The 16,342-nt window shown below is 32.5% G+C and overlaps 1 protein-coding gene across 2 annotated transcripts in view; it reads left to right on the top strand.

Moving 5' to 3' along the window:
• The window catches only part of LOC143347750 (uncharacterized), a 161,477-nt gene that overhangs the window by 9,706 nt on the left and 135,429 nt on the right, over window positions 1-16,342 (top strand). The window contains exon 1 of one of the 2 annotated variants that reach the window (XM_076777230.1): window positions 3,213-3,373. The exons of the other annotated variant lie outside the window; for it this stretch is intronic. Within the exon in view, the coding sequence (XP_076633345.1) occupies window positions 3,293-3,373 (81 nt within the window). The 5' untranslated portion in view covers window positions 3,213-3,292. Of the gene's footprint in view, window positions 1-3,212; window positions 3,374-16,342 lie in introns of those variants that run through there. 2 annotated transcript variants of the gene reach the window in all.

Below are 16,342 nucleotides of genomic sequence, written 5' to 3' on the forward strand. Positions count from 1 at the left end.
CATCGATCATGGGCCTGCCAATCGATGCCTCGTGGTGGTCAAGTTCACGGCCATCTTCTTAGTCGTGTTCTACCCGCGAATGTATCAGCGTGTGAAGATTAGAAACAAGTGACCGTAGTGAAATGATTTACTGTTCTCACACTCATTATTTGCGCCCAACTCATGTAATTCATCGGATTATTTCGAGGTACGTGCTCTCGTAAATTCTTTACATTTAATGTAATGTGTAGCAACCTGTCATATCTGATTCTCACTCTCGGTCGGTTATAGTGATCAATAATATCATTATTTCTGTGTAATCTCGACCACATTTACATCTTAACTAATACTCATTTCATGTACATGCACAAAGTGTTTTTGTTAAAAAACTGTGGCTATCTTGTTTTATACATTTTTACAATTTCCTTGTTTACGAATCCAACATCCAACTGGCACTCTCAATTTTATACAGTCCGTTAACGATGTTTTCGCGTTTCCCAAACAAACTTACTATCCAGATACTGATGAATATTTGGGCGTAGTAATCTGCGAGTTGTTAGTTATTGTTTAAATAGAATATTGATGTTTCGTCACTTGGCTGAATAAAAGACGAAGTATTGAAAGAGACGGGAGTAACCGTCCGGTATGCATAACCGAAACTGCAACTATTGATTTTCTTTGGATGGATTCCTTCATACGTGTATTCAATGTTGAACGTTTATTAAAATATAAATAGAAATAGTACAATATAAACAAATTAAACTTTACAAAGTTAGCTGCACGCGCTTATAAAATATTCGAAAATAAAGTTTAAAGGAGAACGATGAACAATAAAAACATACTGTTTTTGTATTATGGATAACCAGATACTAGATTAATGCACGAAATACTCGAATATTACTTGACCCTTATTGCTTCAAGAATATTATAGCATGGGTGTCAGCTAATTTTAAATAAACCGTTTTAACTTCAAAGTGAAAAAAGAGACGCGACACAATTTCTACAATGTATTTGTTTATTTGTAAGAGTACTTATAAACACAATAGAAAATTATCTATCTTTTACTGCTGCAACTGTATTTTCTATAAATCTTTTTAGAATATCGATTAAAAGAATTGATATGATTTGCTTAAAAGTACGAAGTACAAGAAACATTTGTGATATTACCATAACTTTTGGTTTTTATTTGTAATTATTTTCTTATACTATATAGCAACCGAGGAGTCGGTCGAGCGCTTGTGAGAGCGCGACCCCTCTGGTGGCGAGCATAGGAGGCGACGCCACATTTAACGTTTTAAAAACTAACTTAATTTCAAGTTTGTTAAGAAAAAGGAAGCAGTAGTTTAACACAGTTTATTTATTACATTGCTGTTACGAAGCAATGTTTACCTTCACGTTGCCACAATGATGCATCTTCAAACCGTCGCAACAATATGTATTGCCCTTCCACGAGAAGAATGCACAGCGTGTTTACATCCCCACTCTTACTGTAGTCCGCTGATTGGCTGCCACCGATCTTCGTCACAGTTTTCGACCAATACCTGTGAGTTAGCAGACTGCAACAGGAGTGGGGATCGATAGGACGATATATTTCTATGTACAGAATATTGTATTTTTTAAATGTGTGATTTTTTTGTGATTAATCATATCTATAAATTCATTATTTATTGCGCAAGGATTTTGCAGCTAAATAATAAACATTTTACAATTTTAATAAATTTTCATTAGATAAGACAAGAATGAATTTTATTTCATTATTGATAATAAGTTAATTATTCACAACAAGCTTATGTTATTCGAATCTCGGTCTTTCCGCGCATTATATTTCGTAATGGGCTCGATAGCAGCATGGTTTAATTAAGTAACAATTGGGCGCCCATTGCATGAGTAATATTCAAAGCATATCGTTTATAAGAGAGCGAGAGCCATCCGTTTAAGCTTGATTACACTCCTGGCACGTAACAGTCTCGTTTAGCATTCCATAAATTATGCATTCACCCGCACTGAAATTTCAATTGTATTTCGTGTCGCCTTCAAGCGGGGTTTTATAAGAGGTTCGCGCGTTTCCAATTTTGAATTCATCTGGATCGAGAAATATTCTTCGTATAAATTATAATCGAATGACCTGACTTATTGTTAGATCAATGCTTTCCAAACGCTTTGGAAGACGCCCCCTCATAAAGAGAGAGAATTCGTACGTCCGAGATATAAAGCAATATTGATTACGTTTATTTCAATTAATTAAAAATTAAATTGTAAGCGATATCGATTGAATTGTTTACCCATCTGATATGAAGAATTATTCGATATAAACCTCTGGCTAAATTGAATTCTTGCAAAACAATCCTATTAATAAATAGATTACATTTACTGTATATTGGAAATAATGTGTTTTTGTTTTTACAAATTTACAGATTATAGTACAGATTTTAAAGAAGCTTTAAAAGTAAATTCAATTATTTTGTCATTAGATTATAAACCATGATAATCAAAAATAAAGTGCTTCAAATGTGGAAGAATAGGACATTTAGACAAGACAAGTAACAAAAAATGAGTTAATGGCGGTTAGAAGCCAGTTTGATTGTTTTGTTTAAAATAAACTGTTTATACGAATTCGTACAACTAAAACTATTTACTGTTACCTAAAATTACAACTAGTCATACAAGGTTAGTTCAACATGTGACATACGTATTCAGACATTATTGAATTAAAAATCAAGTTCATATACGCGTGCGCGATTAAACAAATACTTATTTGCAGTGTTTGATATAATTTGTTTCAATATAATAGATTGTGAGAAATAAACATTTCTAGAACGATCAATACGCGATCGATATTGTTGGGCACCCCTGGACCTATGTGTACTGCGCATGCGTGAACGAGTGAGTGGGAGAGACGCGATACTGCGCAAGCGTTGTTGCGCCATGATGGCTGACGAAAGCACGCGTGTTATGTTTGTTGAAATATATTTTTGATTATTTGTTGTACGAGTTCTGTATAAAAGTTTGAAAGTGTTACAAATACGTAGTTTTATTCGTGCACTTATGCATTCTATTGTGGTTGCTGGTAGTGACGTTTCACGTATGCCATTGCAGTTCTGTGTTTATTGTTATCTGTATGAAACATGCAACAGTTGTTTTATTGCCGTAAACAGTATCATTAGACTCTATTGAAGAATAAAGCGTAAAGCTATTTCACATGATATTTCTGCCAGGAGGCTACCAACTTTCGAACGAATCAATTTTATTACTTTGGTGCTCTATTGTGCGACAAACGTATTGTTGTTTCCTGAATCGTCTCACGGAGTCGACTATGCGACAAGTAAAAAGTTTCTGGTCGATGGAATATCGAGTGGCGGTCCTTGCACAAGGACAAGAGAAGTCAAAATTGCAAGTCAGTAACAAAATATCCAATTTATCCTCGTTACCGAGTTACAGCAATTGAAAGTTTATTCCCTCTGGAGCGCTAGTAGATTGGTCGTCGCTGACGCTATCCATTTTTTCTCATTTCTACTTCCACCACGGTGGCCTTCCTCGTTTTCAGTTTAAAACCATAGCCGCTTATGATTACCAGTTACACTTCCATCCGATTTAATAGTAATTTCTCGGAACATAAGTAGGCTGTTTGGCTTTATTCAAGCTGAAAATTGGCCTCATTAGATGGGTCATCCGTGTTTGAACACTTAAAAGTCAAGAAATCGAAGTTTATGTTTTATGAATTTTTATATTTTAAAATACTAGTAAAGGAACAAAATTTAATATTGTCGATCATTGTTACTGAATTTACCAATTTGTTGTAGAAAATGATGCCAGAAATTTATTACAATTTTCGATATTATCGATAACTTTAGTATAAAAGATGTGAAATTAAAGTTTTATGCATAGATTATTTTACAGTAACTTTGAAATTTTGGATATCATCCTAGATCAGCAAATCTTGTCGCATAATACGATCTTTCTGTAGACTTTAAAACGTTTTTAAATAATTTTGCTTGCCTCCAGCAATTCTAGCCTCTTTTGTAAGATCTTCAGCTCTCCAGTCGCAATCTACATACGGTCTAATTGTTTGGCCAAAGACCCAGTTTCAGGACAAAGTCAAGAGCATTCATTATTCGTAGACATGATTGATAGCCTTCATTAAAAATGCAAGTTACAGTATACGTTGCAATTTGGACAGCTGAGCCATTTATATACAGGGTGTTCGGCCACCCCTGGGAAAAATTTTAATAGGGGATTTTAGAGGCCAAAATAAGACGAAAATCAAGAATACCAATTTGTTGGTGGAGGCTTCGTTAAAAAGTTATTAACAATTAGATTCAAAAATTTTAAATCGTTCTGGAAAAATTATTTTCGGTTCCGGAGGTCAATTACAATCATTTTTGGTGAATACACATACCCCTGAAATTCTACCCACTTTCGAGAAAAAAATTCGAGTATGTGCTGAAAGTTTTAGGTGAAAAAAAGACTTTCGAATCGTCTTGGAAAAATTATTTTTAGTTGCAGGGGTCAATTGCAAGCATTTTTGGTCAACAGACATAACTCCGAATTCCTACTCAGTTTCGAGAAAAAAATTCCTTACCGAAAATGTAATTTCTGGGCAGAAATGTCTACCCGAATTTTCATGCGAATCTTTAAAACGTCATAACTTCTGAACGGATTGGACGATTTTAATGTTTAAAAAAGCAAACTACGCGTATTTTGATGGAGAATATGTATCAATCGCAAAAATATTCGAAAAGTTGGTCCTTGACCCCGCAAAATGAGAAAAACCCCATAAAAATGGTCCCAATTTCAAACAGCCATAACTTCTACAATTGTGAATATATTTCAATGAAACTTTTTTCTGAAGTAGAGCTCATGGGTACCTACAAAAAAGTATTAGACAACTTTTCCGTAGGGCGCCAAACAAAATTACTAAAAATCAAAAACGTATTTTTAAGAAAAATCGACAAGGGGGTAGATGCCTAAATTTTTCAGCGAAAAAAAAAATTTTCAAATCGTTCTAAAAAAAATACTTTTGGCTGCAGGAGTCAATTACAATCATTTTTGGTGAACAGCCATATCCCCGAAATCCTACCCACTTTCTAGAAAAAAATTCAAGAAGGTGTGAAATTTTTCGATGGAAAAAAAATTTCTAATCGTTTTGGAAAAATTATTTTCAGTTGCGGGGGTCAATTACAACCATTTTTGGTGAATACACATACCCCTGAAATTCTACCCACTTTCGAGAAAAAAATTCGAGTAGGTACTGAAATTTTTAGACGAAATTAAAAAATTTCAAATCATACTAAAAAAATTATATTTAGTTACAGTGGGTAATTACAATCATTTTTGGTCATTATACATACCCCCGAAATCCTACGCATTTTCGAGAAAAAAATTGTTTACCGAAAACATAATTTCTGGCCAGAAATATCTCCCCGAATTTTCATGTGAATCTTTAAAACGTCATAACTTCTGAACGGATTGGACAATTTCAATGTTTAAAAAAGCAAACTACGCGTATTTTGATGGAGGATATGTACAAACTGCAAAAATATTCGAAAAGTTAGTCCTTGACCCCGCAAAATGAGAAAAACCCCATAAAAATGGTCCAAATTTCAAACAGCCATAACTTCTACAATTGTGAATATATTTCAATGAAACTTTTTTCTGAAGTAGAGCTCATGGGTACCTACAAAGAAGTATTAGACAACTTTTCTGTAGGGCGCCAATCAAAATTACTAAAAATCAAAAACGAATTTTTAAGAAAAATCGACAGGGGGTAGGTGCCTAAATTTTTCGACGAAAAAAAAAAATTTCAAATCGTTCTAAAAAAATTATTTTTGGTTGCGGGGGTCAATTACAATCATTTTTGGTCATTACACATACCCCCGAAATCCTACGCACTTCCGAGAAAAAAATTTCTTACCGAAAATCTAATTTCTGATGAGAAATGTCTGCCCAAATTTTCATGCCAATCTTTGAAACGTCATAACTTCTTAACGGATTGGACGATTTTAATGTTTAAACAAGCAATCAACGCGTATTTTAGTGAAGAATATGTAGAAATTCTAAAAATATTTGAAAAGTTGGTCCTTGACTCCGCAAAATGAGAAAAACCCCATAAAAATGGTCCAAATTTCAAACAGCCATAACTCCTACAATTGTGAATATATTTCAATGAAACTTTTTTCTGAAGTAGAGCTCATGGGTACCTACAAAAAAGTATTAGACAACTTTTCTGTAGGGCGCCAAACAAAATTACTAAAAATCAAAAACGAATTTTTAAGAAAAATCGACAGGGGGTAGGTGCCTAAATTTTTCGACGAAAAAAAAAAATTTCAAATCGTTCTAAAAAAAATACTTTTGGCTGCAGAGGTCAATTACAATCATTTTTGGTGAACAGCCATATCCCCGAAATCCTACCCACTTTCTAGAAAAAAATTCGAGAATGTGTGAAATTTTTCAATGGTGAAAAAAAATTTCAAATCGGTTTGGAAAAATTATTTTCGGTTGCGGGAGTCAATTACAATCATTTTTGGTCAATAGACATAACCCCGAAATCTTGCGTATTTTCGAGAAAAAAATTCAGTACGGTCGGAACTTTAAACGTTAATAACTGTTTAACGAAGCCTCAATCAACAAATTGGTATTCTTGATTTTCGTCTTATTGTGATCTCTAGAATCCTCTATTAAAATTTTTCCCAGGGGTGGCCTAACACCCAGTATACACACTTTATATTTCATTTATAGGAGGGTTTCGGGAAAATCTAGGAATAAGTTTTGGGAAAACAAGGAATATATTCTCGTTAGATAGATTTTGGTTTTCAATTATTCTTCGTTAACTCCGAACGGCTAGCCACGAATAAATGAGATAATTGGGAAATTATGGAATAATTGGGACAACGAGGAATATATTTTCGTTAGATACATTTTGATTTTCAATTATTCTTTATTAATTCCGGACGGCTAGCAACAAATATATTGACGCACATGCAGATTCGAGACTAATATTCAGGCGTCCGGTTTGTTTCAACAGGCATCCAGTTTATGTTGTTCAGTGACTGTCACTTAAAATCATATACCATGCGATTCAGTCGATTTTCATTTATAAATTGTGAAATTTGCAGAAAGTGTTTAAACTACAGGTATAAGCATATAGGTCAGTGCTTTTTTATTTAAAATATTACAAAAGCATAACAAAACATTCAATAATTATTAGTTCAACGGGCAACAGCATAAATCACTTTCAAATATTAAGAACTAGAGGCCAAAATAGGACGAAAATCAGGAATACTAATTTGTTGATTGAGGCTTTATTAAAAAGTTATTAACGTTTAAAGTTCTGCCTGTAGAACAGCAATCTGCGAACAGACCTTACATCCAATGGATTTTTTCGGCCCATTATTCTGGGGCTCTAGAGCTCCATTAATAGGCATTGTTTGAATTTTGAATCATTTATCTTTTATCATGAAACATTTCTGGCCACACAGTATATTTTCGATAAAGAATTTTTTTCTCGAAAGTGCGAAGGAATTTGGAGGTATGTGTATTCACCAAAAACGATTGTATTTGACTCCCGCATCCAAAACTAATTTTTCCAGAACGATTTGAAATTTTTTAATTTCGTCCAAAAATTTCAGCACCTAACACCTTTCGATTTATATTAAAAGTTCGTTTTTGATTTTTAGTAATTTTGTTTAACGCCCTACAGAAAAGTTGTCTAATACCTTTTTGTAGCTACCCACGAGTTCTACTTTCAGACAAAATTTCAATGAAATACGTTCACTATTGTAGAAGTAATGGTCGTTTGAAAATTCGACCATTTTTATGGGGTTTTTCGCACTTTAAGGGCTTAAGGGACAACTTTTTGTTAAGATTCTACATCGGGGGGCGACCCGAATCGAGTCATACGCCCCTGTCGTTGCCCCGTCGGGACCGACGCGCGACTGTTTGGCGACGACGAGTTTGCAGTTGTTTCTTCTACGTTTAACGACATGTTTTACTTTCCGCGACTACGACATTCATTCGTGTTTTGTGTAATTAATAAATCTTGTTTATAAGTTACTCCTTTTCATTTCCGAGTTTTCTAACCGGGAGCTGCCCTCCAAACACTTTTCGAATAGTTTTGGAATTTCTACATATTCTTAGCCAAAATACACGACGATTGTATTCGATTCGAAATTACGATGTTTTAAACATACGCATGAAATTTCAGGGAAACATATCAATGTTTGGTCAGACATTACATTTTCGGTAATGAATTTTTTTCTCGAAAGTGCGTAGGATTTCGGGGGTATGTATATTCACAAAAAATGATTGTAATTAACCCCTGCAACCAAAAATAATTTTTCCAGAATGATTTGAAATTTTTTAATTTAATTTTTTAATAACTTTTTAACGAAACCTCCATCAACAAATTGGTATTCTTGATTTTCGTCTTATTTTGGTCTCTAGAATCCCCCATTAATGTATACGATAATTCGGTCTATGTTATAAGATATAAAGTCATATAAAAGCGGAGATGTTCTATAATATTAATTTTTTGTTTATACATAAAAGAGAAAATAAATTTCTTGCAAGTATTTTTAACGATTTTAAGATTAACACATTTCAAGTAAGATAAACAATAATTCTAGATTTTGGCAAAACAGTCCCAAACTTCTATTAATTTTTAAGGCACTAGTGTGCTATATGAGGGTTGACCAAGTCTGTGCTAGATGGAAACTGTTATAGGAAAGCTGTCTCAATGTTTGTGTTGTATTGAAATTGTGTTTTCAGAATACCGTGTTCTGAGAGGGTTATACGTATATGTATATCTACCTGGAAGCCTTCTACATAATGTAAAAATGTATACAATTTTCTTAGAACTTTTAAAAATCGTTTGTAGACGAACGATATTTCAAATATTTTAGTGTATAAACAACAACATTTAATTCTTACGTTGCTTTTCGTGTATTCAACTATTTTGAATAGCAAATGTTTTATGGTTTATGCCATGTATTTTAAATCGATTTTTACCTGCTTCTTTTTATACGAATTCTCCACTGTGTACCGAAGCGTATCTAGTATCCGGCTTTTTCGGTTCTTTTTTACGTTCATTTTTACGTTATATTTACCGGGAATTTTCGGGATGCGATATTTTTTTATTTGGTACATACGGGTCTTTTATTTGTTTACTACATAACATATTTTTTTATAACTGTAAAAGACTAGATATTATATGTTTATTTAAATTTTATTTTTGATAACGCATTACTTGCATGTGAATTTAATGTAAAATAAAAACATAACGTGAAATGAGGATGTTATCATTGTACACCGAATATATTTTTATTTTGAATCTATTGAATCTATTAGAAACGTAAAATATCAATGTCAATACAAATCACGTAGTTACTCGGTTATTTTAAAGTTAAAATCTGCATTACCTTGCGTCAATTTCCAAATCTGCGAAGCGGAAATATAGATTTAAGAAATTGTATTTATCAATACTTTATTACCTTATCTTTCAACTCTGTTGGCTTTGTTTGAAACAAATGAACTGCAATGCTGCCATTACATTGTGAAATAATGGGAAAACTGTCACATTTCGAAAGGTTGTCCATTCGATGAATCTGTTTATTAGACCGATGGTAGATCAGAATTTCATCTTGATGTAACCTGTTTATTAGACTGAGAATTTCATCTTGATCGAATCAAATTTCAATTGAGTAAATGAACCTTGCAGTCATTCGCTATGTGGAGAGTTAATCGAACAGACAGATTATCGATACTTCACCCAGACTATCCACAGAAGAACATTTTTAATTCAGTGCTAAACTGTGGGCGTTTGGCCCAAATAAATTTTCAAGGTCAACAATACTGTTTTCAATAACGTGAAAAATACAAACTGTACCGTTGAATTTTAAAACTAAACTTTTAAATCTGGATATTTCAGATACATAGAACTTATTATAACTTACTTTATTCGTTACGATACTCGACAGTTTAAATTATATAAATATTTTATCCGTAGAAAGTTCAATGTGATTAAAAAGTTTACCGTACATTTTGATTTCAAGTTTTCAACAATGCTTAATAAAATGTTTGCCTCACTTATTATAATAACACACGGAATGAATAATTAGTAAACTTATCAGCTTCTTTCCTAGAAAGTTAAACAAGTATCAGGAGCAAATAATTGTAATAATTATGTGGCGCTGCTTCGCTGCGGCTGTGTCTGCTTGTGAGAATTGTAGGGGGACAGAGGAAAATTTTTCATCAAGAATATCAATTTCTTGACTAAGGCTTCGTTAAAAAGTTATTAAAAAATTAAATTAAAAAATTTCAAATCGTTCTGGAAAAATTTTTTTCTGTTGCGAGGGCCAATTACAATCATTTTTGGTGAATAGACATACCCTTGAAATCCTAACCATTTTCGAGACAAAAATTCCTTACCGAAAATGTAATTTCGAGCCAGAAATGTGACTTTAAAATTTCATGTGTATCTTTAAAACGTCATAACTTCTGAACGGATTGGATGATTTTAATGTTTAAAAAAGCAAACTACGCGTATTTTGATGGAGAATATGTATAAATTCTAAAAATATTCGAAAAGTTGGTCCTTGACCCCGCAAAATGAGAAAAACCCGATAAAAATGGTCCAAATTTCAAACAGCCATAATTCCCACAATTGTGAATATATTTCAATGAAACTTTTTTCTGAAGTAGAGCTCATGGGTACCTACAAAAAAGTATTAGACAACTTTTCTGTAGGGCGCCAAACAAAATTACTAAAAATCAAAAACAAATTTTTAAGAAAAATCGACAGGGGGTAGGTGCCTAAATTTTTCAGCGAAAAAAAAATTTTCAAATCGTTCTAAAAAAAATACTTTTGGCTGCAGGAGTCAAATACAATCATTTTTGGTGAACAGCCACATCCCCGAAATCCTACCCATTTTCCAGAAAAAAAATTGCGTAAGTGGTCAAATTTTTCGACGAAATTAAAAAATTTCACATGATTATAAAAAAATTATTTTTAGTTATAGGGCTAAATTATAATCATTTTTTGTCATTAGATATACCCTTGAAATCCTACCCACTTTCGAGAAAAAAATTGGAGACGGTATGAAATTTTTCGACAAAATTAAAAAATTTCAAATCGTTCTGGAAAAATTATTTTCGGTTACAGGAGTCGATTACAATCATTTTTGATCATTACACATACCCCCAAAATCCTATGCATTTTCAAGAAAAATATTCGAGAAGGTGTCTAAATTTTTCAACGAAAAAAAAAGTTTCAAATCTTTCTGGAAAAATTATGTTCGGTTGCGGGAGTCAATTACAATCATTTTTGGTGAATAGATATACCCCCGAAATCTTGCGCATTTTCGAGAAAAAAATTCAGTACGTGCGGAACTTTAAATGTTAATAACTTTTTAACGAAGCCTCCATCCACAAATTGGTATTCTTGATTTTCGTCTTATTTTGGTCTCTAGAATCTCCTATTAAAATTGTTCCCAGGGGTGGCCGAACACCCTGGACAGCAACCGAGTGGTCGGTCGAGCGCTTGTGAGAGCGCGATCCCTCTAGTGGCGAACATGAGAAGCAACGCCATAATTAACGCTTTAAAAACTAACTTAATTTCAAGTGTGTTAAGAAAAAGGAAGCAGTAGTTTAACACAGTTTATTTATTACATTGCTGTTACAAAGCAATTAAAACTAACTTGTTTTTGTAAATCAACTTTTGTTCTTTCAACCGTGTAACCCAACTTGTATGAGGATGCAGAGACTAATTTAAAGAAAAGAAAAAGGTGGAGTACGGACGGGCGCCATATTCAAATCATACTTGCTGTATTTAACAAAGTTCATTCAACTTTATGGGAAAACATGGTTGTAAGAAAAAAACGGTTTAAACTGTCGAATAGATGTAATAGAATTTCTGTGATTCTATCATTTTTCTTGGCATTTTAGAATCTAGATGCAAAAGTATTAGTAAGTTATCATTACTTCTTGCCCTTGCATTAATGCTAACTAATATAATAATGGCAGGTATACCAATTTTTATCCCAGTCTTGTGTAGCATTAAATTCACCTAATTTTGATATAATTAATTTTAAAAACCAATATCTAAATACCACAGATAAGGCTAGATTTCTAGTTTTTTCAGACTCCTAAAATTTTGTACAATTATAATAAGAAATATTTTTATAAAAAGAATTGTAGAATTAATTATTACAAAATTTCTATATCGCAATTCATAATTTTCTTCATAAACACTCAAAAGTTTACCTTTATTCGACTGTTGTAATGTATTGAAAAAATGTTTGCACGATATATTATTATATCGAAAATTAAAATTAAAAATTATTCATATCGAAAATTTATATTAATTATCTGGAATTTCGATAGGATTTAATACTTTTTCTGGAGTATATAGGCGTTCATTTGCTCGACTAATTTCAATATGTGCATAGTTGCAACAATTCCATTATAGTTGTTGCATTTGTCTGAACTATAGGTATGCTAACAACTGAAATCAGGTCAAATATCATACGTTGTTCTACTACCGAAGAGTTTCATTCCCGCTGAAATCATGTTTTCATGTGCGTGCGATATTGCGCTCTGGAAACCCGCTTCGTGCTTTGGATCTGTAGTTATTAAAAATTTCTTAGTCCCTTTTTTACTAATACGAACGCACATAGTATTTGATGGTAAAATACGAGAATAAATGAAAGCTTTGCTTCGAGTAAATAATAATATGAGAGATAAAGTTTCCTTTATAACTCAATATTTACTTTAATTTTCTATGATTACTCTGTTAATATTAAGTGTTTTAAAATCTTGAACGAAACTTAATGAATTCTTTTTAATGGCAGTGTATTTATTAGAAATGATAAAGGAGCATTAAACGAATTGTATTATAAATTATTAAAAAACTTTGATGAACTAAATTATATTTTATATTAAAAATAATTTTGTATTATGAAATTCTTATTGAACGAACGAGAAATTTTATCTATTATGTAAGCACCTTTTAAATTGTTTTCCATTGAGAAATGTTTGTTAATCAAGTTAAAAGCTTTAACAATTACGACGAAGGTTTTGAAATCGGGACTTAATTAGACCTAGATACATTCTTTATAAACAGAGTAACCGTGTTTTGAATTTTTTGGGCATTATAACAAACTGTAAAACATGTTAATAGAGTTAATAGGGTTAATGATTCTAATTTTGTTGAAAAAATGATTTGTTCAAAACAAACGAATTAATATATTTTCTAGGAAATGATTTATTCGAGACCAACGAATCTACATTTTTGAAAAAATGAAATACCTCGATTTTGAAAAAAAGAATATACAATGGAGTTTATATTTACAGATTTTTAATTATTCAAGTATGAAAATATTATAAACGTCTGATCGAGCCCTGGCATAATTAGGCATAATGAATTTCAATATGCATCGTGAGTTGTTTTAGTTATTTTTTTTGCCGATTTCTGGACATTAAATCGAATTACTATTACGTTTGACGGAAGATCAATTGGAATTTTTAAACGATAAAAAGTATTTTATTTTATTGGTCTTAAAAGATGGGTCTTTCGACGTTGAAATGCATGAAAATGTTGTGAAACATGGAATGTTTAATGGGACACCATGTATACAGGGTGTTCGGCCACTCCTGAGAAAAATTTTAATGGGAGATTCTAGAGGACAAAATAAGACGAAAATCAAGAATACCAATTTGTTGATGGAAGCTTCGTTAAATAGTTATTAACAATTAAATTCAAAAATTTCAAATCGTTCTGGAAAAATTATTTTTAGCTAGAGGGGTCAATTACAGTCATTTTTGGTGAATACACATACTTCCGAAATCCTACCCACTTTCGAGAAAAAAATTCGAGTAAGTGCTGAAAGTTTTGGGTGAAAAAAAAGACTTTCGAATCGTCTTGGAAAAATTATTTTTAGTTGCAGGGGTCAATTGCAAGTATTTTTGGTCAACAGACATAACCCCGAATTCCTACTCAGTTTCGAGAAAAAAATTCCTTACCGAAAATGTAATTTCTGGCCAGAAATGTCTACCTAAATTTTCATGCGAATCTTTAAAACGTCATAACTTCTGAACGGATTGGACGATTTTAATGTTTAAAAAAGCAAACTACGCGTATTTTGATGGAGAATATGTAGAAATTCTAACAATAATGAAAAAGTTGATCCTTGACCCCGAAAAATGAGGAAAACCCAATAAAAATGGTCCAATTTTCAAACAGCCATAATTCCTACAATAGTGAATATATTTCAATGAAACTTTTTCCTGAAGTAGAGCTCATGAGTACCTACAAAAAAGTATTAGACAATTTTTCTGTAGGACGTCAGATAAAATTATTAAAAATCAAAAACGAATTTTTAAGAAAAATCGACAGGTAGGTGCCTAAATTTTTCGGCGAAAAAAAAAAATTTCAAATCGGTCTGAAAAAATTGTTTTTAGTTGCGGGGGTCAATTACAATCATTTTTGGTGAACAGCCATATCCCCGAAATCCTACCCACTTCCGAGAAAAAAATTTCTTACCGAAAATCTAATTTCTGATGAGAAATGTCTGCCCAAATTTTCATGCCAATCTTTGAAACGTCATAACTTCTGAACGGATTGGACGATTTTAATGTTTAAAAAAGCAAACTACGCGTATTTTGATGGAGAATATGTACAAATCGCAAAAATATTCCAAAAGTTGGTCGTTGACCCCGCAAAATAAGAAAAACCCGATAAAAATGGTCCAAATTTCAAACAGCCATAATTCCCACAATTGTGAATATATTTCAATGAAACTTTTTTCTGAAGTAGAGCTCATGGGTACCTACAAAGAAGTATTAGACAACTTTTCTGTAGGGCGCCAATCAAAATTACTAAAAATCAAAAACGAATTTTTAAGAAAAATCGACAGGGGGTAGGTGCCTAAATTTTTCGACGAAAAAAAAAAATTTCAAATCGTTCTAAAAAAATTATTTTTGGTTGCGGGGGTCAATTACAATCATTTTTGGTCATTACACATACCCCCGAAATCCTACGCACTTCCGAGAAAAAAATTTCTTACCGAAAATCTAATTTCTGATGAGAAATGTCTGCCCAAATTTTCATGCCAATCTTTGAAACGTCATAACTTCTGAACGGATTGGACGATTTTAATGTTTAAAAAAGCAATCAACGCGTATTTTAGTGAAGAATATGTAGAAATTCTAAAAATATTTGAAAAGTTGGTCCTTGACTCCGCAAAATGAGAAAAACCCCATAAAAATGGTCCAAATTTCAAACAGCCATAACTCCTACAATTGTGAATATATTTCAATGAAACTTTTTTCTGAAGTAGAGCTCATGGGTACCTACAAAAAAGTATTAGACAACTTTTCTGTAGGGCGCCAAACAAAATTACTAAAAATCAAAAACGAATTTTTAAGAAAAATCGACAGGGGGTAGGTGCCTAAATTTTTCGACGAAAAAAAAAAATTTCAAATCGTTCTAAAAAAAATACTTTTGGCTGCAGAGGTCAATTACAATCATTTTTGGTCAGTACACATACTCCCAAAATCCTATGCATTTTCAAGAAAAATATTCGAGAAGGTGCCTAAATTTTTCAACGAAAAAAAAGTTTCAAATCTTTCCGGAAAAATTATGTTCGGTTGCGGGAGTCAATTACAATCATTTTTGGTGAATAGATATACCCCCGAAATCTTGCGCATTTTCGAGAAAAAAATTCAGTACGTGCGGAACTTTAAATGTTAATAACTTTTTAACGAAGCCTCCATCCACAAATTGGTATTCTTGATTTTCGTCTTATTTTGGTCTCTAGAATCTCCCATTAAAATTTTTCCCAGGGGTGGCCGAACACCCTGTATACACTCCTCGAACGGCTTCCCAATATCCCAGTCGTCTAAGGCAGGGCCTGCTAGGAAGCCTTACTGATGAGTCCACTAGCGCCCTCTCCTTTCCTTTCGTCTTTACAAAATGCATTATTTTTTAGATATTTAAACGTGAAATTTTTGAACAAATAGTCATATATATGTTTCATGTTAAAAATATAAAAATCACAATAAATTTTTCTACGGATGGACGAACAATGAAATTTTTTACGTAAAAAATGTGTCGAACGAGGATTAACTCGACTGAAAAAAATGTGCAGCTCGTAATATTTCGAAACGTTAACAGCGACCATAAGTAAGCAAGTGAGTAGATTTTCTGTAATCGGTGAATTATCAATCGTCAGATCTGTGCGTGGAACGTACCGGTCGTGTTAAATTCTGGCACAGTGCACAAGATATAATCTGTATCAGGCTCTGATTCTCGGTAATGTAGTCACATCGAGCGTAGTCAAATTAGCCATGGTTTACGCTTTGATATGAATTA

This window comes from Colletes latitarsis, chromosome 11 (genome assembly GCF_051014445.1).
Source record: "Colletes latitarsis isolate SP2378_abdomen chromosome 11, iyColLati1, whole genome shotgun sequence".
Classification (NCBI taxonomy): domain Eukaryota; kingdom Metazoa; phylum Arthropoda; class Insecta; order Hymenoptera; family Colletidae; genus Colletes; species Colletes latitarsis.